The 22,899-nt window shown below is 64.5% G+C and overlaps 1 protein-coding gene across 16 annotated transcripts in view; it reads left to right on the top strand.

Annotated features, from left to right (window-relative positions):
• Positions 1 to 4,287: 4,287 nt before the first annotated feature.
• The window catches only part of TCF3 (transcription factor 3), a 32,375-nt gene continuing 13,763 nt past the window's right edge, over positions 4,288 to 22,899 (top strand). For 10 of the 16 annotated variants that reach the window (XM_030335883.1, XM_030335873.1, XM_030335865.1 and 7 more), the window contains exons 1-6: positions 4,289 to 4,393; positions 6,278 to 6,409; positions 9,675 to 9,747; positions 20,509 to 20,582; positions 20,800 to 20,878; positions 22,607 to 22,674. In XM_030335883.1, coding sequence (XP_030191743.1) covers positions 6,338 to 6,409; positions 9,675 to 9,747; positions 20,509 to 20,582; positions 20,800 to 20,878; positions 22,607 to 22,674 — 366 coding nt within the window. In that variant the 5' untranslated portion in view covers positions 4,289 to 4,393; positions 6,278 to 6,337. Of the gene's footprint in view, positions 4,394 to 6,277; positions 6,410 to 9,674; positions 9,748 to 20,508; positions 20,583 to 20,799; positions 20,879 to 22,606; positions 22,675 to 22,899 lie in introns of all 16 variants that reach the window. The other 6 variants (XM_030335940.1, XM_030335961.1, XM_030335943.1 and 3 more) reach the window with 1 other exon arrangement.

The raw sequence follows: 22,899 nt of genomic DNA, 5'->3' as shown, positions 1-22,899 counted from the left end.
AACAATGCCCATGGGGGCCGCCGAGGAGGCACCCCGTGTTTACACAGGCCACCCCGGAATGTGGCAGGACAGGCCCTGGGGGCCCCTGAGTCAGGAGCCGTAGGCACCAGGCCAGGAGGGGGGAAGGGCCGCCCTCGGCGGGTAGCACGGCTCTCGGAGGCGGCTGGGGCCCGGGGGAAAGAGGCTCGGTGTGGTTGGGTCTGGTCCGCAGCGGGGGCCCCGCCGGGGTCGGGGTTCAGTCCGGGGCTGGGGTTCAGCCCCGATGCATTCACCCACTCACCTGCTGCCCCTGGTGCACAGCCCTCCGGCCAGGCGCTGGCTCCATCCCATGGGGCCTGGGCACGGACGGCACGTGAACTTCCCATGCCCCGGTCATTCCTGCCACCAGCGCCGAGATGTCCCTGCTCGGAGGGTGGCCCCGCACCCAGCGCCGATGGGTGGCTGTGTCCTCACCCCCACGCCGTCAAGAGCCCCCCACTCCCGTCTGCTGCTCATTACCCCCACGGGCCAGCCCTTCTCTCCCCCTGAGGTCTGTCTCCACCCCTCCCCTCTTGAACCGCCCGCCACAGGGCAGCCATAGGGACCACATCTCCCTTCTGCTCAAATCCCTGCCATGGCTCTCTAGTGCCCTCACCGTTAAGGCCCGACCCCTCTCTGGCCTTAGTTCCTTTGGTTTCCATTTCTCTGGGCTTAGGTCCCGTGGGCCTCGAGGGCTCCTCACAGACATGACACACGGCCCCATCTCCCAGCCTCTGCCCCTGCCGTTCCCCCACTGACTCTTCTCATCCTTCTGGTCACACCCAAGTGTCACTGCCCCGGGGACACACCCCAGGGAGGTCAGGGGCCTGTGGGGCACATAAAGAGCCCCTTCTGGATATTTACCGACACCTGGCAATGGGAGGCATGAGGCTGGGGGGCTGGCCGCTCTCAGCCGGTTCCCAGCTCCCCTGGCCCGCTGGCTCCCCAAGAGGGGCTGGGCAGGTCACTGGGTCCCCTCCCTTCCTTGACCTTACAGCTTCCAGAGCCAGATTAGTCGTGCCTGGGGAGGGGCTAGAGCTATATCCCCCCCCCCCCCCCTTACATCCCGCATAGCCAGCGGCTCCTTCCTCCCGCCTACCTCCAGGGAGGTATAATCCAGGGAGACCCCCAGCCCCAGGCCCAACCATCAGGCCCTATGGAAGCCAACCTCCCTCCCAAAGCCAGGGAGAATGCACGAAGGAAGGAAGGAAGGAACCCTGACCCAGGTCCCCGGGGGAGGGGCGTCAGGGCGAGCATGTGGACGTGCCTGGGTCAGGACCCTCTGTAGGGGCCTGAATGGACGAAGAAGCCCCCAGCCCCTGTGGCCGTCATCACCCCTGTGTGAGTGTGCGCTGGGGATGGTGACTGGGCCGGGGGTCTGGCTTAAGTGGCAGTGCCCCTCCATCCTGCCAGGGCTTCTGAACAGCAGGGAGGAGTGGTGGCGGGGGGTGGGGGTGGGGTCTGCTCACACCCCAGGAGAAGGTACCCACTTTGGAGACAAACGAAAACACATGTCGGGAGGATGCCCCCAAAGTCCTAAAGTCAGTTACATCCTCTCTGTGGACAACCGTGGCTTGTATGCCCTCTGTGTCTCTTCCGGAAGTCTCCACCACCATGCCTATGTTCTGTCCCTTATGCCCCCGCTCGCTGGTGACAATCTGTTCTTGGCGTTAGTTTTGCCAACCAGAAATAGGGTTATCTCCCTCAGTGTGGGGTCCCCGGCCTGGGGTGTGGCTTGGGTGGAAGGAGGAAGCAGGTGGGGAGGCAGGGCTCCGGCTCCAGCCTGCCCAGGCCCAGCAGGCCAGCACCCAGAGGAGAACAAAGGCCACAGGCAGGCAGGCAGGGGTGGGCGGGCTGTGGGCCGGCCTCAAGGGGCCCCTGGCACCAGCCACCCGCTGCCCGTCCTCATGCCAAGGCCGTGCAGGGCTCACCCAGGCCTCGGGGCTGGGCAGAGGTGGCAGCGTGGGGGGCCCCTGTGGACTGCTCCACCCAGTGACTCAGCCCATGCTGGGCCTCCCCAGGGAGGACAATGGTGGCTTGTGGGTGCCGGGAGGGCCTCCTGGCAGGTGTGAGCCCCAGGGTGGACCAGGCCCCAGGGAGGAGCTTTCTAAGCCTCGCTATCCTCATCTGTACAATGGGTTTAATCTCTCAGGCATGAGGACCTGACAGCCAAACATATGGATGGAAAGAGCCACATTCGGAACCAAAGGAGGACCTCTGATGGCCCTTCTTGCCTTGGAGGGCAGGTGCTGGGCAGGGCACAGGCACCACTGTGGCCCAATGCCCAGCACCAAGAAAGGCACCCAGTTGGTGCTCGATAATTGCTTGGTCCACGAATGGATCTTCCCCCCCACCTCCAGGAACCTTAACCCCAACGCTAAGGGTTAGACCCTGAGCATTCTCGGGCAAGGGGGAACTGATGTACGCTGAGTGAGGCTGGGACCCCGAGGGGCCTTGGCCCCAGCCTGGTCCTCAAGAAACTCCCCGGGCTGGGGGGATGCCGGAGCAGGAATAGGCCCTTGGGGTCAGAGTCGGGCCACACGGAACAGCTGGGGACTGAGGGGGCCACTGCCCTGCCACAGACGCAGGCCCGCCAGTGGGGAGAGGCTGAGGGACGCGGGCACACGCTGTGGGCACCGACTGTGTACCCATCGCTGTGCCTTCCTTTTTCCTGAGGGGGAAACTGAGGCCCAGAGAGGGTCAAGAATTTGCGCAAGGTCACAGTGAGGCGGGAAGGAATGAGGAATTCGAACCCAGACCCCAAGACCCACACCTCCCTCTCCAGGCGTGCGGCACAGGGAGCTTCTCTGAGCTAGAAAGGATCAGGGCCAGCCTACTTGGGGTGCAGCGTGAGGGGCCTGTGCCTTTACTAGGAGGCCCCTGAGCCCTCCACTCACTCCTCACCCTGGACCCCCTCTTTTCTTCCTGGGCCGGGAGCAGCACTGAACTGTGGTGATTTGGGGTTTCCAGGTGTGAGTGGAAAAACATGCCAGACAGAGGGCAGGACAAGGACAACGGGGCCTGCCCGGAGGTGAAAAGGAGTCTGGCAGCTTCCAAACCGGCAAAGAGGCCCCTGGTGGCGAGAGCCCAGTGGGCCAGGAGGATGATGGCTTTTTCCCAGGCCTGGAAGGGAATGTGGCTTTCTGGGGACCCAGGAAGTCACGAGAGCTTGTCATATTTTCATTTATAATTTTATCATCCCCTTTCTGAAGGGTCTGTGGTCCTCAAAAGCTGAATTGCCCCTGGAGGCGGGAAGAGTTTCAGACTCCAGAAGAGACACAGCCCGCTGAGAACCAAAAGGCTTGCGTCCAGATTCCGTTTCACAGATGAGCAAACTTGAGAATCAGGTAGGCCAAAGCAACAGCAAGTCAGAGGCACGCACAGTGCGGGTTCCCTGTGGGCCTGTCTGACCCTGAAACAGAGCTGGCTTCCATTGCTCTACCAACAAAATGGGTCCAAATCCTGTCCTCCGGCCATGGATGCCCGCTCTCAACAGCCAGCACCAGGGGCCAGCCCTAGGAACTGAGACACGACCCAGCCCAAGAGGCCGCGCGGGCGGCAGAGCAAACCTGACAAATAAAACCCCAAAACCCACACCCCCCCCCCCCCCACCGGTTCTCTAGGCCTAACGCTCCGAGAGTCCCACCTCCTTCTTCGCTAGACGCCGCGGAGGCGGGGCAGGGGGCGGGGCAGCCCCAGAAATGGCCGACGAGCCCGCCAATCACGGTTTAGCGCCCTCCGATTGGCCACTGCTGCCGTGTCTTATCTTTCCATCTCACGGTCCCTGCCCACTTGCGTCACGGTTGTGTTCCATCCTGCGTGCGCCTCCGCGCTGGAAGATAGTCCCGGCCCCCTCCCCGAGCCTTTTGCTGGAGGCCCGGCCGGGCGGCGCTGCTCCTAGAGCCCGAGCCTCACGAGCCCCAGCCGCTGCCGCGGGCGCGCTGGAAGGCGAGCCGCGGAGACCGGCGCGGGCCGAGCGGGCGGCGGCGGCGGAGGGATCCGCAGCGACGCCGGGCGGGGCGCGGGGCGGGGCGCGGGCGGGGCCTGGTGGGGGCGGGGCAGCGCGCGGGGCGGGGGGCGGAACATGTCTCCCGCCGCAGGAAGATGAGGCAGCGGCGGCGGCCGCGAGCGTAGCGGGCCGGACCGAGCCCAGCGACGCGGGCGGCGGGCACCGCGAGCTCCTCACACGCCGCCCCCGTCAGCGTCCCGGCCGCGCACGGGCCCCTCGGGGCGGGCCGCGGGGAGGGCCGGGCCACGCGCGCCGCTGCCGCCGCCCACGCGCGACCCTCGGGGGCCCGGCGCGACGCCCCTTTGTCCGGGGGGGCCGTTCATGCCGCCGCCCCCCGCGCACTGCGGGCCGGGCAGCGCCGAGCAGGTGAGCACGCCGGGACTGCGGGCCCCGTGGCTTTGTGCGAAGTTGGTCGCCCCCCCCCCCCGCTCCCGCCGGCCCCCCCCCCAGCCGCCGCCGCCGCCGCCGCCGCGGGCCCGGGGAAGTTGGGGCGGGGGCGCCGTCCGGGAGTTCGCCCCCGCCGCGCCGCGGGCCGGGCGTCATTGTTCTCCAACTTTCGGCGGCGCGCCCCCCGCCCGCCGGGCCGCACTTGGCGAAAGTTTGCGGCGCGGCGGGCGGGGCCGCGGCGGGGCCCCCTCCGCCGGCGCCGGAGTTGGTGGGGGGCGGGGGGGCGGCCTTTTGTCTGGCGGGGAAGGTGCGGCGGCGCGGCCCGCGGGCGCAGGTTGAGGGCCGGGCCGGGCCGGGCGGGGGGGGGGCGGGGGCCGCGAACATCTGCTCCGCGTTAGCGCGGCCCGGGGCGGCGGCGGCGGCGGCCCGGCTTCAAAGGCCCCCGGGCCGCGCGCCTGCACCGGCCGCGGCGGGGGGGGTGGGGGCGGGGCGCGGCGGGCGGGGCGCGCGGGCGCGGGGGCCTCCCCCTGGGGCCGGCGGCCGGGCCCTCTGCGCCCCGAGCCCGTTTCCAGCCCCCCGAGGTCCGGCGACACCCCACAAGTTTCCAGTGCCCCCCCTCCCCCGGGTCGGCCCTGAAATCGGTTTCAACCACCCCACAAAAAAGTGCGGTTTCGTACTCCTCAACAAAGTCAGTTTCACACGCCCTGCGAGAGAGGGAGGACTTGGGGGAGGGGGTGCGCCGGGGCGGCCGTTTCACACCTCGCCCCTGGTTGGCAAACAAAGCGGGGGTTCCTCCGCTCCTGGAGTTGGGTCTCCCTCGACCTTGGAACCCCCTCTCCCTCGCAGCCTCCGTGGTTTCCGTGGGGCCGCCCCCAGCCTGGGAGCTCGGCACCGAAGCCGGAGGGGCCCCGCGCTCAGTCCGCGGGACGACGGAGACATATTCCGTTCCCTTCTCTGGGGGGGATGGGGCCAGGCAGGTGACTCTCCACCCCCGTTGTAGAGCGGAGGCCCCTGGGACCGTGCGGGGGAAACCCTGGTTTGGGGGACCCCCTCTCCACCCCCCTCCAGCGGGAGGCAAGGGATGTTTTCAAAGTTGCTTAAAAATAATTCCCGGATACGTCGTGACAATAAAACAACCTAGGATTGGTTTTTTTTTTCCTCTTTTTTTGAGTTCTGTTGTTTTTCTGTGTGGGGGTAGGAAGTTAAGGGTGGAGGGAAGCTTCGTAGGTAGGTCTCTGCACAGGGCACCCCACCAAGCTCCCTTGCCTTTTTTTTTGTTCGAGAGTTCTTTTTGCTTTTGAGTTTGGGGTAACCTGGTTTTCAGCACGCTGTGACAGCTGCTCGTGGGGGGGGGGGTCACAAAATTTCCCCTGGGATGCAGCCTGGGCCCCTCTCCCCCTTCCCTGGCGGGTGTGGGAGAGAGGCGGTGGGGAAGCCTGTGTGGGGGGGGGGGGTTGGAACGGAGAGAGGTGGGGAGAGGGGCGGGTTCTGGCCTACTGGGGAAGGGACCACTCCCACCCTGCATCCAGTTTAAAATTTGCAATCTGATTCCCTGGTGGTCTTGGAGGGAGTTTAGGGAGTGTGTGTTTGCAGGTTCCCGACCCCCACCCCCACCCTCCTTCAGACTCCCTGAGGGCTCTGGGGAGAGGTCTCCAGGGGCCCAAACCCAGTCCTGCCTGCCCTGCCCCCACCCCCAGGGTCGTGAAGGGGCTCCTTCTGGGAAGACCCAAGCCCTCGGGGCCTTTAGAGGAAGGGCTTTTTAAATAGCTCCCCCGTTCCCCATCTGTCTGCCTCTTGTTTGGGTCACTCAGACCTCTTCTTTTTCTCCGTTTTTCTGTGTGTCTGTCTCCTCTGCTCTTGTAGGGCCGTCTCTAGGGCCGAGGTGCCCGTCCTGCCCCCGGAGCCCACCGTTGCCACTGGAGAATGAACCAGCCACAGAGGATGGCACCCGTGGGCACGGACAAGGAGCTCAGTGATCTCCTGGACTTCAGCATGGTAAGCCAGGGCCCTGCCTTCCTGGGTGCCTCCTCTGCCTCAGTGTGGGTCTGCGCACCCAGGGTTCCTGGGAAAGAAGCTTCCGCCAGAAGTACCCCAGCAGTCAAGAGCCGAGCCTCAACGTTGGTTGGGCGGAGGGGGCTGGTGGGGGGCTGGTTGGGGGAGTTGGGGTGCATTGGTTGTGGGTAAGCAGCGGCCTTGGTCTTCTGATCTGGAAAATGGGTGTGATCAGGGTTGTTTATTGCAGCGTGGACTCAAAAAGAAAAAGGTGCCTAGCGCCAGGTGACGGGTGTGGGGGCCCTTTCGAGTGAGGCAGGGACACGGGTGTTGGAGGTCTGAGACCTCGGTTATTCATCCGCGTGGCGGCTCGTGCGATGGTCGGTCGGGAGGGGAGCAGCGGGCAGGCAGGCAGAGATCTGGAGAGTGTGGGCATCCCAGGGTAGCAGGAGCTGCTGCTGTCACTGCTGTCCTGGCTGTCACAGGGAGGCAGGCCCGGGTGGCAGTCTCCCTCACGCTTCCCGAAACGCCTGTGTCCTGCCTGGCTGGACAGAGTTTCCCAGGGGTGCTGGCTTCCCGACGTCACACAGCTCAGCAGGGCCCGGTGAGGCTGGGAGCCAGAGCTCCCTTGGTGACTGGAGCCGGGGCGCCTCGTGAAGGACCAGGGGACTCCGTTTGCCCGTCTGTGCCGTGGGCCACCTGTCCCAAGTGTCGGGGTGGCCAGCGTTTTCTTCAGAAACTCCGCACCGTGCGTGTGCACGCACGATTCATCCGTCCCGCTCCCGCACCTCCCAGGCAAGCGCTAGACCGATTTGAAACGTTGGGGGAGGGTGCTTTCGGTGTGAATTCACTCCTCTGCCAGTACGAGGCCCCGGCCACTGAGGCCTGTCGAAAACAAAAGTCCCCAAACCGAAACGACACCAGCCGTCCTGTGGAAAAACACAGCCCACGGGACAGAGGGGCTACAGCTCCGGAAGGGCCGTACTGGTACTTTTGAGCCATTTTTAAGCCCCGTTTTATTTTTGCTTTCCCGGCTGAGTAACCTAGAGTGCGGTTCAGTTTTTTTCTTTTTTTTTTTTGTTAAACTGACAAGTCACAGACTATTGGGCTGGAACAGACTGGGGTGGGGGTGGGCACGGGTTCAGACCTGGCCCCTTCGCCTCATCTGTCCAGGAGCCCTGAGCCCCTGGTTCCCCTGCCCCTTGTGCTTGGTGGGTCCAAACATCTCTCACGCGCACGTGTTTCCAGCTCACAACCCATTTCGCAGGTGAGAAAATTGAGACTGAGGGTTAAGGTGTTCTGTGCCTCCCCCGGAGGGACCTGGGAGCTGGATTTCCATGCACCATCCGTGCTGTTGCAGGGAGGGAGGCCTGGCCAGAGCACGGAGGCCGCTCCCCGGCTCGTCTCCCACCTCCCCTTCTGTCCATCTGGAGCTGCCCCCTCCCGCCTGCCTCCGAGAAACTGAGCTGATTTACATTTTTTAAAATAGCCGGGTTCAGACTAGAAGAGAAGACCTCCAAGGGGGAGGCTCGCCGGGGCCGGGTCACGGGAAGTGGTGGGAGAGGCGGCCGTCAGAAGGGGAGGAAGGAAGGTGGGAGCCACGGTGTTACAGCGGGCGCTCCCCGAGCAGGCCGATGAGGGGCCGGGGCCGTGCCGTGGGCATCGCTCGTCCGGTGACGCGGCTCGGTAGCCCGGAGGGAGGTAGCACTGGCAGAGGCTCCCGTGCGCCCACGGTGCCCTCGTGTGATGGGGTTTCCGCTTCCCACGTACTCAGGGCCCTGAGCCCATTTCACGGAAGAGAAGGCAGGCTGCAGGGTACGAGGGGCCTTGTCAGTGCCCCGGTGGCAAGTGCCACATCCGCGGAGCCCCTGGTACCCTAGAGGACAAACCAGGCACTTGGCGTGGGGCCCCCGTTCTCCCAGGGGCTTGGTGACTTCCGGTCCTGGCTCAGGCCAACCCATCTCTCCTTGCAGGCCTCAGTTTACCCAGTGGGACAGGGCCTTTTCCGGGAGAACAGGGCCCTGGGGAGGCTGGGCCAGTTGAATGAGCACAGCCACGCCCCCAGGAGGGGGCGCAGACCCACTGAGAACCTGCTTCCCGCCAGGCTCCACGCCAGGCTCCACGCCTCCCATGAGGCTCTGCTCCTGCGCCCGCCGGGGCCAGGTGAGCACGTGGCCTCCGTTTCCCTCCTGTAGAATGGGGCGTGGGGACAGGACCCCACTTACCGGGGCCCTCCCCAGGCTTGCTGTGCTGGCCTGAGAGTCCTGCCCGCAGGCCCCCTGCCCTGACCCCCTGGGGGGTGGGGTGGGGTGGGGTGGGGGGTGGGAGGTGGGGGCATCAGCAGGTCCCCGATGAGCCCCTGGCCCTGATTCCACCTACTCGTGATCACTCGGGCCCTAGGTGGAATCTAGAGAACCTAGACTCGGTGCAGGGATGGGACAGGTTTTGTTTTTGTGTGGCAAAGGGGTTTGTTGATGTTGGGTTTTCCGGGCTCATCTTGCTAAGCTGTTTAATCTCCAGGGACTTAACGCCCATCGGGTAAACGGGGGTAGGGGTGGGGTAGGGGCCGGAGGCGCTAGGGAGAACCGCTCAGTCACCTGTGGGGGGGTGCTGCAGCCTTTCCCACATCCCTCCAGCTTTCTGTCCTTCCGGGCCTCAGTTTCCCTTGATGCCTAGGCTGGTGATGAGGGCCCCGGGTAGCCACTGAGTGCAGAATCTGGCTTGTGGGGGACACTTGGCCCGGGCCACCCTCCTCCCGCCCAGTGGCCGGGCTGCGTGCTGCTTAGGGTCAGGGGCACACGGGAGGTGCTTCCGGCCTCGGGGAAGGCCTGAGCTCCCTGCGCCTCGCTGCCCCCACGCTCGTGGAGTGTGAATGATCCGGCTCCCTCAGGAGGAAACCTGAGGAAAACTTGGTGTCGTTTCTAAGGGCCGATAAACCATTTTAAGTGCGGAGATCGGTGACGCCGGCCCCAAGACAAACTGCATAGACAGCGGAGGTTTGGGGGTTTGTTTTTCTGGTGGTGTTTTTTTTTTTAACGGTCATCTTTTAAGTAAACTCCCAACCCCGAAGCGAGGCGTGTGCTCCCCCAGCCGGGCGCCCTGACAGCTTTGAAACCCTCCCAGATCTCCATCGCTGGCACGGGCTGTGCCTTCGGGCTTTGCTGGAAGGGCCTTTTCTGCGTGCAGTGTGGGCCTTCTGCCTTCTCTCCCCTGGGGTCTCCCGTGGACGGCCCAGCCCCCACACTCACTTCTCTCTCTCTTCCCACAGATGTTCCCGTTGCCAGGGGCCAACGGCAAGGGCCGGCCCACCCCCCTGGCTGGTGCCCAGTTTGGAGGCTCAGGTAGGACTCCGCTGCCTCGGGGCGGCACAGGGCGGGGGTGCGGGACCAGAGGCACTCAGACTCGGAACCAGAGGAGGAGGTGTTTGGGGGCGGGCCGCTGGGGGTGGGGGGCCTGTGTTACAGTGGGGCACACGTGAGGTGAGGACTGGAGCCTCCCAGGTCCCCATGGCCTCAGCGGGCCTTGGGTCTCCGGTTGAAGGGGGAAACTGAGGTCCAGAAGATACGAGACACGGAATCTAGGTTGTGCTAACTCTTGCTCACCTTGTGAGTCCAGAGAAAGGCCCAGCTTCTGGCTGTTTTTTTTTCCAAGCTTGTGTTATGAGTCTCTCGTATACAGGATCTGACACTGGGGTGACCAGCCATCCTGCCGAGGACCCAGGGGTGTTCCTGGGATTGGGGATTTTGAGCATTCAAGCTAGGTCTTTGGCAAACCTGGATGAATGGGTTACCCTCCCCGGGCACTGAAGGCCCCTGACGTGGTTGGGGGGAGGGACAGATGGTTCTTTTCTGCTCAAAGAACACACAGGAGGCGTCAGGGAGGAGACTGTCTCAAAGCCAAGGTGGTCGGGGACAGTCTCTAAGGAGGTGATGTTTGAGTGGAGACCAAAGGGTTCAAGGCAGAGGGTACAGCTCTTGCAAAGGTCCTGGGGCAGGATCTGGGTTGACGTGTCAGAGGAAGAGAGAAGGGGCCGGTGCAGGTTGTTCAGGGCCTTTGGGGTCTCTGGGAGGACTTGGGCTTTTGTCTAGGAGGTGGGAGCTGTGGAGGGCTCTGGGCAGAGTGATGCCTTGTGCACGTCGAGGAGTCTACCCTGTTTGGTGGGATTTGGGCAAGCCCTTCAGGGAGATGAGAGGACTTGGGCAACTTGGCCATCTTTCTGGGGTCTCAGGATCAGGACCGTGTCTTTCTGTGACTCTGGGATTTGGAATAGAAGATTCTTTCTTGGAGTCGTCCGTGAATTCCGTCGGGGCGTCCCGTGTGCTTTGGCTGGAGGAGGGGGTTTTCAAGGGTGGTTTGTGCTCAGCCTCCCCCCACTCCCCCCAACGAAGGGAGGGACGTTGTGCTGTGTCCTCCCATCCCCCGCCGGTGCTGGCCTTCCCCTCTGCCTGAGGAAGTGGCTTGCAGGGCTGGACAGAGTCCTCTCTGGGATACGGAAGTCCCCACAGGCCATCCCGCCCCCACCCCCTAGAAACCTCGCCCGGGAGCCGGCGTGCTACCCTTTCTCTGCTGGGGGTACACGGTCAGGCCCTGGGGGCCTCCTGGGAGGAGGTGCACGGCACAGGCACGTGCCCTCGTCCTTCCCCTCCCCCAGGCCGCTGCCCCCGCTGCCTTTTCTCCTCAGTGTCCCCTTGGACAGCAGCCCCGAGTCCCCGAAGCCGAGGGGCGCCTCCAGGCTGGCCTGCCCTCTGGCCCTGCCCCGACCACTTTGGACGGCGATGGTCTTGCCCCGTCCCCCCCCCCCCCCCCGCCCCCTTCCCTGGACGGATGTCCTGTGGTTGTTCCGGCCCGAGTCCTCACTGCATAGGGCACCAGGGCGTGGGACGGGGAGCCCCAAGACCCGAGCTTCGAGGCCGCTCCTCACTGCCGCCCCAGGCACAGGACGTGCTGTGTCACCTGTGGTGGGCGGCATGACTGAGCCTCAGTTTCCTCATCTGTAAAAGGGCATCTGCCTGTGGCCAGATGATTCAGTGAGCTTGTGGGCGTGAGTGCTTTGTAAACAGAGATGGGGGTGTGTCTTGGGACCCTCTGGGCCCGGGACCGGGGGGGACCGGGGAGCCGGAAGCAGGGGCTGGCCCCCACCGAGGCTTCTCCCTGCTGGCGCTGGAGGCCCGGGAGAGGGGCGGGTCCCCCTCTGTCGGGAGCGGGAGGCCCGGGTGTGTGCTTGCAGGGGCTGCCAGCGGCTGGTGGCGCGCCGGCCCCGTGCCGCTTCCGGTCCTGCCGCCTCGTCCTGGTGTGGCAAGCGGTCCGTGGTGCCGGCCTGGTGGGAGGCCTGTGAACGTGGCTCAGGTCGAAGGTGAGTGGTTGCGGAGTCCGGCGGCAGCCGTGTTTGGGGTCCGTCCGCGCGGTCTTTGTTTCGGAAAAAAGAGGGAAGTGGAAACAGCCTACCGGAGGTGGAATTTTCTGGTTAGGATCCGGGTGGGAAAACGCCGAAAGGGCGAATACTTGTGTTGGCCCCTTGCGGGAAGGCCTGGGGTGAGAGCTCTCTGGCGCCAGAAACGGGGGGCCCGGCTGCACGGGGCGTCAGGAAGTGCTTGCCGGGCAGGGGACAGCTCGTTCCCGCGTGGCTTCCCTGGCTTGCTGCTTTGCGCGCTTGGGGACAGAACACGCGCTCAGGGTAGGTCTCCGGCACTCGGACAGACGCTGCGCACCAGGTCCCGGTGAGGGCTGCGCCGGCACTGGCTGCCGAAGGTGTCCCTGGTGAGCTCCCGGCGAGAACGTCCGTCCGGGGCCCTGCGCTCAGCCGTCACTGTCCTCAAAGCTCTCCGGCCTGGTAGGCGACCAGGAATCCGCCGTTTCAGTGGGCGTTTACGTGATTAAAGACGGTTGGCTGGCCGACTTTTCAAAAGTGTGTTGGCCGTGAGTTCTTGATGAATTTTCCGTTACCGTCTTGAGCCCTTTTGGGAATCGGTCATCTGTTTTGAAGTCCTCGTCGATGGACAGGAGCTTGCGAAGACCTGTCCCGGAGGTCGAGTGCAGCCCTCTCCCCCCGCGGCGGCCTCGTCCGTGGTGCGGGAGCTGACCTCGGTACCGCACGGAGTCGTCCGGTCTCCTGTGCCGTGCACGCGCGTGTCTGCACAGGTGTGCGGGGGGGTCCTGTGCGCCTCACCCCACTTGTGGCCCGTTGACCCACCGCCTGTACCCACTGCACTGGCGACAGCTGACTTACCATCATCCGGCTCACGGTTTTGTCACGTTGAGAACGTCGCGTGTGCGAAACCGTACGGCACAGAACCTCCTGAGATTGGCTTTTTTTTTTTGGCCGAGTGGGATTCCCCGGAGACCCGTCCAAGTTGCCGGCCGCATCACTTCCTTCTGTGTTGTTGCCCGACCAGCGGGACGCCGGGAGCGATGACACGTGTTGGTGACGACAGCCTTCGGTGGTTTTTGCGTACTACGCTCCAGGCGCAAAGCCTGGACCCTGCGCGAGTCCTCACAGGGAAGGTGAAACTCCAAGTGTATTAACCGTCCCGAGAAACCACCCAGCGCTGCCTCTCGGCAGCTTCCTTTAGCCCTGCCCTGTGCCGCTTGTGTGATTTGCGAGAGTTCTTTACGTAGGAAGGACGTCAGTCTTTTGTGACCGGGGCTGCAGCTTTTTTCTTAATTATAGCTCGCTAACGGTGGAGAGTTTTAGCGTGTCTCGGTGTTTTACGGTTATTTTTACGTTGTCGGATCTTGTTCGTTTGCGGGGTCCTACCCTGGGTGCCACTTCTGAAAAATCCTTAGGCGACACGGTCCGTTCAGCAGTGCAGACGTGAGGGTCGTGGAGGCGTCTGCTCCTTGCTGGGTCAGGCAGAGGAGTGTGTGGGACGCTGGAGGAGGGCAGGAAAGCTTCTGGCCGTCAGACACGCGAAAGTGGGCGGTTAGTGATCTAGGTTCCCAGCCGTGTGCACATGTGGGCTCACCTTTGGGACTGCTCATGACAGCCCCCCCCCCCCCCCCCCCCCCCCCGCAGCCCTGGTCCTGGTCCCGGCCCCGGGCCCGGGCCTGAGCCACTGATGGAGAGGCTGGCAGAGGGCACGTAAGAGCTTCCGGGTGGTTCCGAGGAGGGCCTGTCCTTGGTAGAAGCACGTGCCCTCGAAAGGCCGGGCCCGGGACATCCGGACCACACCCCCTTTGTGAAGATTGACCACGTACCGGTCACAGTGCAACATCTGACGAACGAGAAGGAAAGACGGGAGCACAGACCGTGTTCTGTGGTAACAGGGCAGTGAAATGAGAAGGAGACAAGAGGCTGGAAAGTAGAAAAGGTCTGGCCGCTCCGAAAGGCTGAAATTCCTTCTAACCTGCCTGTTGGGTTAAAGCCGGCACTCAAACCCGCAGGTGGGGTGGACTCGCGGGCATGGCCAGAGTCGTGCTCGGGGGAAGGACCACTCGCCAGGACGGATCAAGCGGAGAGAAGCGTGTTGTGTGTCAGCGGGAGACTCGGGCCCAGGACGCCTCAGGGTGGTTGGAAGGGCGCGTCCTCGGGTGCGGGCGGGCGGGGCAGCCGTGAACTGTCTGTGGCCGCCCGGTGCTCCCGGGGTGCCCCGGTCCCCCCTCAGCTGTGCCTCCGCAGACTCTCGGGAATAATCCCTTCGCGCCCGCTCCCACCCCACCCTGTGAAACTCACGGGGACTCTGGGAGGAGCTGTCTCCACAGCACTGTTTCCCGGGTTCCTTCCCCGTCCGTGTAGGTTTTTTGTGTTGACCCTTAGGGCTTTAAGAATAAACCTTGGAGGTTCGCCTGGGGGGGCTCAGTCGGTTGAGCCGTCCGACTTCGACTCAGGTCACGATCTCGCGGTCCGTGAGTTCGAGCCCCGCGTCGGGCTCTGTGCTGACGGCTCGGAGCCTGGAGCCCGCTTCCGAGTCTGTGACTCCCTCTCTCTCTGCCCCTGTCCCGCTCGTATGCGCGCGCTGTCTCTCTCAAGTGTAAAGTGAATAAAATATTAAAAGAAGAGAATAAACCTTGGGAGCTGAAGCATGGGGCGGTTGGTTCTTGTGTGCTTTTGTTTTTCCCGCCCCTGCTCCTCCGGTGAGGGTCGTCGAGGTGTCGGAGGGGTTTCCGTGTGGTTTGCTTCTACCGGGTCGACACCCTTAATGATTCGCAGTTTTGCCTGGGTTTCGTTTTCTGGGTGCAGCGGGGCCATCCTCCGGCGCCTGCTGTCGGCTCGTCAGCGGGGCCGGGTCTGATGCAGGCTGTGGCTCTGAGATAGATCTTCCCGTGTGCGCACGTGTGTGTGTGTGTTTATCAGTCTCGGGGCGTTGCCTTCTGGTCACACGTGGCCATCCGTGAGTGTGGTCAGGGCGTCGTGGTCCGGCCCTCGGCGGTCCTCCTCTGCCATGTCCTGGCACTGTCCTCGGCCCTTTTTCTCCCCTGGGACGTTCCTCACTTTGCCCTTGTCCCCAAGGTGCGTGGGGCCCGTGCCTGGACCCGGCTCGGGAACAGTCTCCGACGGGCGGGATCGCGGGCGCTGGGGAACCACCCTCCGCCCTCTTTGCCTTGGATGCTTTCTCGAGCCACATTTGGTCCTGCAGCGATGGGCCTGTTGAGGTTGTGTCCCTGCCTCCCGTCAACTGTGGCGTTTTCTCAGGAGAAGATCTCACTTCGGACACGTTTGAAGGTGGCTAACGCGTTAGCCTTCCAGGAGCTGCGCGGCCACGGGTCGCGGTGTGTGAGCAGGCAGGCCCCATCTCGGTTCCCAGCCTGCTTGGTTTTCCTTCTCGTTCTTCGTCCTCGGTTAAGCTGCCTCCTCTCTCGTCGTGTTCACTTTCCTCCAGACTTGGTTCTGCCGTCGGACCGCTCTTCTCCCCCGGACTTCTTCCCCTCCCCCGCTCGCTGTGTGTGCGCATGCGCGTTCGTTCCGCTGGCCACCGAAATGCACGTCTCGTTCGTTACTTCTTAGACCCACTTGTCGTTTGTCTGGAAGAGGTGCTCATGGCGTCAGGCTCCCGTGGAGACCTTTGGCTTCCAGGCAGGGAGCGGGTGTTCGTTCCGCGACTGCCTAACGCGAGGCGGCCGGTGCTGTGCCGGGTGTGGCCGGAGCCTCCTGTTGTTGCCACGGCGGCTGCTCTGTCGTCGTTCGCGGCCTAGAGGTGTGACGCGCAGCCCGATCGCGGTTTCCACGCGTGTCGCGTCCAGGACCAGGCACGGCGCCGGCTTCTCCGGCGTCCGTGGGTCGGGCCCGTGTGCGTGCCGGCCGCCGCGAGGCACGGCCCGTGGAACTCCCTCTGTGGGGTTTTCGTGGGCGATCCGGCCCATCCTCCGGGAAGGCACCTTGGAGCCAGGCTTCCCCACGCGCGTCCCGACACACCCGGGAGGCTCTGCCCGGCGCGTCCGCCCTGCGCTCCGCGGGCCCTCCTGCCCTGGTGCTCTCTCCTTGCCGTGCTCCTGGCGGGCGTGTGCCTTCTGGAATCGGCTCTGGGAGGTCGCGCCGTCTGCGGCCCCGCGGGTGGCTGTTCCGGGGTTTGTAATACCGCGGCAAAGCTCCCGTTCCCAGCGGGGAAACCGGACGCCCTGTCCTGTGGGGCTGCCCGGCCGTTGGGGCGCCGACCCTGCCGCTTGGGCTCTTCATGCCCCCGCGAGGCCGGGAGGCGGCCGCTGCCTTCGCGCGGGTTCACCTGGCTGACGGCCGCCCGCGCCCACGTCTCTGGGGCCGCCCTGGCCCGTCTTCTGCGCTCAGGACCGCGTGTGCGGTGCTCGTCCCCGTCCCGTTTGGGGTCGTCCGCGAGCCCTCGGGGTCCGGGCCCAGGAATGCTTGGTCGGCTGCGCCTCGGAGTCCGGTGTCGCGGAAGGCCAGCTCTGTGGGCGTGGGTCTCCCGCCACGTCCCTCCGTGCATGGTCCCCGAGCCCCGTCCCTCCTGCCTTCCCGCGGCGTCCTTCCCACCGCTGCCACTTTGCGGGCTTTCTGTCTCCCTGAAACCTCGTCTCCACGAGCCGCGCCAGCTCCGGGCCTTCCCTTGAGGGTGCCTCGTGGCTGCTGCTGACGTTGCGGATCTTCCGGAATCTTGGTCTTTCTTCCGTGTTCCACGCGTGTCTCTGTTTTGTGTCCGTTTCCCGCACGGAGGCCCCAGGTTGGGGAGGTTCTCCCGTCCCCACACTCGGATGCCCCATGGGTCCCCCTTGAGCCTGAAGCAGGACGAGGGTCTTTCCGTTAGGAGTCGGTCACGGGTCTGAAATCCACGGGGGGCCCAGTTTCTGCAGCGGGGGGCCCCGTTTCCCCGTGCATCACATACGAGTGGGATCCACAGGAGGGCTGCGGGCTGCTGGGGCCGGGGGCAGGGGGGGGGGCAGAGCCCCTGGCTTGGGGTCCTCCTGGTCTTGGAAAGGGTGGGGCGTGGCCTCAATTCCCTGTCCGTCTCCGATCTGCTTGCTCACGGGTTGTGAGCAGGGGCCCCGCTTTCTTGCCCCCACTCGGGGCACCTGCCCCAGCCGCCCAGAACCCGGTGCCTCTGGTGGGAACGTCAGTGCCTGGGGTGTGCACGCTGCTGGGCTCTCCTGCTGCTGCTGTTTTCCACGCCGTGTCTCCTCCTTTCCAGAAAACAGCAGGGGGTGGGGGGCGTTAGGTGGTCTCCGGTCGTGGCCAGCCCTGGAGACCTTACTGAAATGTGAAACCATGCAGCCCAGAAAACCAAGTGTTCCTGCAAATGAACAGGGCAAAGGATGAAGCAGAGGGCCGGGAACGCGGAGGCTAAGTGAGCCTGGGTTCAGGCCTCGGCCCACTGCGCCCCTCGCAGCTTTTCTCCAGCTCCAGGATGACACGGGAATTGAAGGGTTAGCCCCCAAAATCCCAGGAAGAGAGGCCTCCCCTGGCTCGTGGGAGTGCACGGCCCCAGTCTCCAAGTCCAAATTGGTGTCGGTTTTGCCCCCACACGAGCCCCTCGGTGCTGCCCGACGAGCCCCCGGCTTGGGAAGATTTTGATGGTGAGACAGAAGGGCCCAAGGGGGGCTGACGGGCCCAGCGTGCACCGGCCGCCTGGGGAGCTGGAGAGGGCGAATTTCCCGAGCGTCTGCCAAGTGGTGGTTCTTAAGGCGTCTTTTTTTTTTTTAGGTTCATTTAATCTGAGAGCGAGCACAAGCAGGGGAGGGGCAGAGAGAGAGAGGAGAGAGAGGATCCTAAGCAGGCTCTGTGCTGACATCGCAGAGCCCGACACGGGGCTCAAACTCAGGAACCATGAGATCGTGATCTGAGCCCGAGTTGGATGCCTGACTGACTGAGCCCCCCCCCCCCCCCCCCCCGGGCACCTGAGCTGGGCTGACGACCACCTGGGTCTTGCCTGCCCCACGCCCCAGCCTCGCGCCCGGTCCCGACATCTGTGGGTCAGGCTTCTTTGTACAGAGTAACCAGCTTCAGGAATCTTCCTTCCTGCTGGGGTTGGCTGAGCTTCTCCATGAAGGGCCAGCAGCTAATCTGTTCTGTCTTTGCAGGAACAAACAGGCGTGGTCACGTGTCAGTAAAACTTTATTTACCAAAAGCAGGCAGAAGGGGTTTGTGGGGGTCCCTGGGTTGCAGGATGCCACCCCAGTTTGTGGGGAATCCAGCACATGCCATGGGCCACTGGGTCCCAACCAGCGTTGCCGCCCCGTGTCGCCAGGTGGGGACCAGGGTCTGCCAAGGGCCCACCACGCCCCGCCCCCCCAAGCCCCCCCCCCCCCGCGCTTCCGGTCCCCTGTCCTCAGAGCAGCCCAGGCAGGTTAAGTGGCACTTCAGGCCCGAGACGTGGCCCTGGCGGGGCACCCCTACCCTCAGCTCTGTCCCGTCCCGCTCCTGCTCTAGTCTGAGGCAGCCTCTTGGCCCCGTGCAGCCGAAAAGAAAAAAGGCGTAAAAAAAATTGCAGTCTGACAGCAGCATTTTATTCTATTAGTACGTTTTAATTAGAACACGAACGAGGGGTGTCATGAATATTCATGATGATTATTAAAGTGTATGATTAATCACATGCAGTGGGGGAGGGAGGGGCCGTCCCCGTTTTTGTCACCGTTAGAAGAGGGGAGGCCAGCGGCCCATGAGGGGTTTTTCCAGAAAGGACAGAACAACACCCGTTACCTCTGCCCAGAGCTCATGGGCTCTGTGGGTGCAAGTCCCTGGGCAACGGGTCCTGGGGTGCCCCTCAGGCTGCCGGGCTTCGCGGGGGCTGGGCTGTGGGTGCCGAGGCTGTTTCCTCCGACGTGCTCTGCTGTGGTCTCGGATGTGGCCTCCTTGCTCACTGTTGCGGGGTCTGCTGCCTCCAGGGGCACGTTGTGGATGCCCCGGCGGGTGGGGGCTGCTCCAGAAGGGGTGGGTAACTGGCAAGTTGGGTGCAGAAGGAGACTGAGGCTCGGGCTGCTGGCACTCTGCCCCAGGTCGCCCTGCCTCACCGGCCGCTCTGTTCCCAGAGCCCAGGTAGGGGTCCGGGACCTCAGGTACAGACCCTCAAACCTGGTGGCAAACGCTGGGTAGACCCCCGGACCGCGGGAGCCCCTGTGGGTGTGCCCCCGCCCCCACCCCAGCCAAGGCAGCCCCCCACTGCAATCGCGTTGGGATTTTTTGATTAGAAAATAAAACGTATGTGGGCTATATGAATATTCGTTAGGCCGAGGGATTAATATGCATAATTATGCAAATCAACAGCAATTAAACACCAGCTTGGGGAGAGACGATTAACACAAAGGCACCGCAATAGGGTGAAATTTGAAAGGAGTTTCTGGTCAAGACGAGCGCGGGAGGCTGGGTGGGCTGGCGGAAGGATCCGGGCTGGGGTTCCTGCAGCCTCCCCCAAAGTCCAGCTGTGTCGGGTCCCGGGGCCACTGAGGTGGCTCTCCTGGCTGAGACTTAGGGCCTGGGCACAAACCTCCACCCCGTCACCCTCCAGCCTGACTCGGGTCCTGTGGAGTAGGGTCTGTCCATACTCCTCCTGTTTACACAGGAGGGAGACTGAGGCACGTGGAGAGTGGTCCTGGGGCCAGTCTGGGGCCCCCAGCCTTCTCTGCATGTGTTTGTCAGGCAGTGAGCTTTAGAGCCCCGGTCCTTAAGGGTCTGTGCCTACTGGGTGGTGCCTGGGAGTGTTAGGGGAGATAAGGGTCCCTCCCCGCCCCACCCCACCCCACCCCACCCCCCACTGCTACAGACCCAGGTCCTCTGCCTCTCTGGCTAACCCCCCTGCGCTGTCGGCCTCGGGGGTCCACCGGGCTGGCAGCAGCCCCTTGTCTCTGCCCGGACCTAACCGGGGCTCCACTCCACCCTTAAGGGGCTGCCGGCCTGTGTCTGGAAGGCAGTCGGTTGCGGCTGTGCTGTTGTTTCCACCGAGGAACGGCCCCCCCCCCGCTCCTGAATTGTCAGTGGTGGGAAGGGAGAGCCTCCCGCTTGCCTGAGACCAGAGGTTATCTGTCACTCTTCACCCGTTCACTGACGTCCTCGTGAACCTTTCTTCAGGGTCAGGAGGGACTAAGCCTGATGCAGAGGCCCCGGTCCCTTGCGGTCAGGGCTGGGCTAGAGGGAGAAACTAGGGGCTGGAGGGAGGAGGCTCTGAGAGTGAGGGCCCTGCCCGGGGCGGGCATAGTGGCTGGGGCCTTGACGGACGGGTAGGAGTTTGCCAGCAGAGGTAGCTGGTAGAATTAGTCTGAACTGTGGGTCTGAAGGGATGCTAGTTGCCGGGATGTTGGGGGCGCTTCCCACCAGGAGCAGTTGTTTCGTTTTTTAAGATTTTATTTTTAAGAGAAAGCACACGTATGTGCACACGGGTGCGGTAGAGGGGCAGAGAGAGAGAGAGAATCCCAAGCAGGCTCCGTGCTCAGCTCAGGGCCCGACGCCGGGTTTGATCCCGGGACCATAAGGTCACGACCTGAGCCAAAATCCAGATTCAGACGCTCGACCAACTGAGCCGGCCAGGCGTCCCGTCAGCAGTTTAAATGGGGGCAGCGCTGGGGTTGGTGGGGCCAGGTGGGCTTCGGCCCAGGCTGGATCAGGAAGGGCCCAGAAGACCTGCCGAGTCGAATGAGGGCTTGTCCCTGAGGCGGTGGGGACCAAAGCCACGTTTAGAGTCGAGCGGCGGCGACGGGGACCCTGACTCTCTTCTCTTGCCCTGCAGGTCTCGAGGACCGACCCGGCTCGGGCTCCTGGGGCACCGGCGACCAGAACAGCTCCTCCTTTGACCCCAGCCGGGTAAGGAACCTCTGTGAGGCCTGAGACCTGGCTCTCTCCTCTCCAGAGTGGGGAGTATGTGGGAAACTGAGGCTCACGGGGAAGTCACGTGCCAGCCTGGTCTCCCGTGGCTCTGGGCTCAGACACGTGGGCTCAAGTCCCAAGTCGGGCACTCACTAGCCGCCTGCTTCCGGAGCAGTTTCCCCAGCACCCCTCACGCCCGCGCGTCTCTCCACAGGCCTACGGCGAAGGCACGCACTTCCCTGAGCCCCACGACAGCCTGTCTCCGTCCACATTCCTGGGACCTGGGCTCGCGGGTGAGTGTGCCACACGGTCCCCTCCCCCCCCCCCCCCCCCCCCCCCCCGTGCTCGAGTGTGGCCCCCGGGTGTGGCTGGCACACTCCAGGCACCGTGCTGCAGGGGGCTCTCCTGGAGCGAGGACGCAGGTGGTTATGGCCTGGTGGCCACGGGAGAATGGGCTCGGGGTCCCGGCAACTCACGGAGGTGGTCCCTCCCCCCTGGGACCCGGGGGGGGGTACTGTCCCCTCGGTGTCCCGACTGTGGGATTGGGATGCTCACAGAAGCCCTCCGTACCGGCCCCTGGGACCCCCGGGGCCCGGGTGGACGGGCGGCCGTGCACGTCCCCACGACAGGGTGCGCGGCGCCTGTGGAGGGAGTGGGGGGCAGCGTCCGAGGACACGCTGTGCGGCGGGAGTCTGCCCGTTTCCCAGACCGGGCGGGTGGAGGCTGGCCCGGCACGTGGCCTCGGGTGGCCTGTGCACCTGCCGGGACGCCGGTTCCCTTCTGCCTGTTCCTTCCTCCCGCTTCTTCCTGACGTGGGCAGTTTCCCACGGCCAGGCCTGGTCACCAGGGCCCAGAGCCCAGCTGTGTCCCAGGCCCAGCACGTGGCACCCAGGCCGCCCCGTCCAGCTCCGCAGTGAGGCCGCGGTCCTCCCACCCTGATGTGCGGGCCCGGCGCACAGCTTTAGGTCCCTTCTCTGGGCCCACGGGGCTCGTGGCCGCACCTCTCCAGCCTCGTCCTGCCTCCCAGGGAGCCCCCGTTTGGTGCCTGCTGTGCGCAGGGCCCGGACCCCAGCCCTGTTGCAGGGGAGCTGAGAGTCTGGGAGGGAAGCCGCCTTCCTGGGCCGAGCCCAGAGCCGTGGCCTTGTTGCCCTGCTGACCCCGGGGGCACGGGAGCCAGGGCACCACCGCTCACTCCCGGGACCGGGACGGACCCCCTCTGGCCTCTTGGGTCTTGGGGAGGTGGGACTGGGGACATAGCCCGTGGGGCATCCCCCCAGCAGCACCTGCTCCAGGAGCTGGGCTGAAATCGTAGTTCTGTATAAAGGAACTGGGGAACGGTCTCCTGTAGCTTGAGAGGAAACCCAGTAGTCAGCCGAGCACTTGAATGCCTCGCTCACGTCAAGGCAGGTTGTGGTCTCCACTCAGTCGTCACCAGCGCCCAGCTTCAGCCTGAATCAGCTTTAAGGGGCTCGGGTCCTGATCAGCCTGGGCCTCTGCCTCCGCGAGGCCAGGTCAGTGGTAGGTCCAGGCCTCCGTTGACATTGGTACCGTTGGGCAGGCTGCGTCCCCCCGGGTCCGGGCCTTGCCTGCCCACACAGGGGCCGCCGCACGCTCTTCAGGAGCTTGGGTGGAGCCCAGGGCCCTGGTGCTGAAGCTCGCGGGTGCACGGGACCCCGGCCTGTCCCCTGGGAGCCCAGCACTCTGCGGAGTGGACGCCTCGGGACCGTGAATGGAGAAAACGGAGGCCAAGTGCAGATCCCTGCCGTTCCCCCCTCGGGGGCAGCACGTGCGGGGGCCCCCAGCGGTTCGCCAAACCCTCTGCAGGTCATCTTGGGACAGCGTCTGTCCAGACCTCTGGTCGTCCCCGAGCCTGACGGGGGGGACCAGGGTTCCTCCAAAGCCCTGTTGGTGTTGCGCACCGATCCAGTGACTGCTGTGTGCAGGCACGTGCCTGGCGGTGGGTCAGCCGTTGGGACGCGCCATCCCCGGGGTCAGCTCCCAGTGACTCTTCTCTCTTCCAGGCAAGGGCAGCGAGCGGAGCGCATACACTGCCTTCGGGAGAGATGCGGGTGTTGGCGGCCTGAGTCAGGTGAGGTCTGGGGCCAGGGCCCCTCTGCTGGGTCCGCTGCTCTGGAGAGTGGAGCAGGGGGCTCCCGTCACGCGTCTGCCCCACCGCCTCTCCCCCGCCGGGGCCGTGACTGTAAACAGACGCGTCACGGACCTCTTCTCCTCTGCAGGAGGTTCCCTGGTTGAGCCGAGAGCCGGTCGGCTGCAGTACGGCCAGACCCCGGGAGGCCGGCAGGCTGGGTGTGGA

This window comes from Lynx canadensis, chromosome A2 (genome assembly GCF_007474595.2).
Source record: "Lynx canadensis isolate LIC74 chromosome A2, mLynCan4.pri.v2, whole genome shotgun sequence".
Taxonomy (NCBI): domain Eukaryota; kingdom Metazoa; phylum Chordata; class Mammalia; order Carnivora; family Felidae; genus Lynx; species Lynx canadensis.
This window is presented reverse-complemented; position numbering and strand designations above follow the sequence as displayed.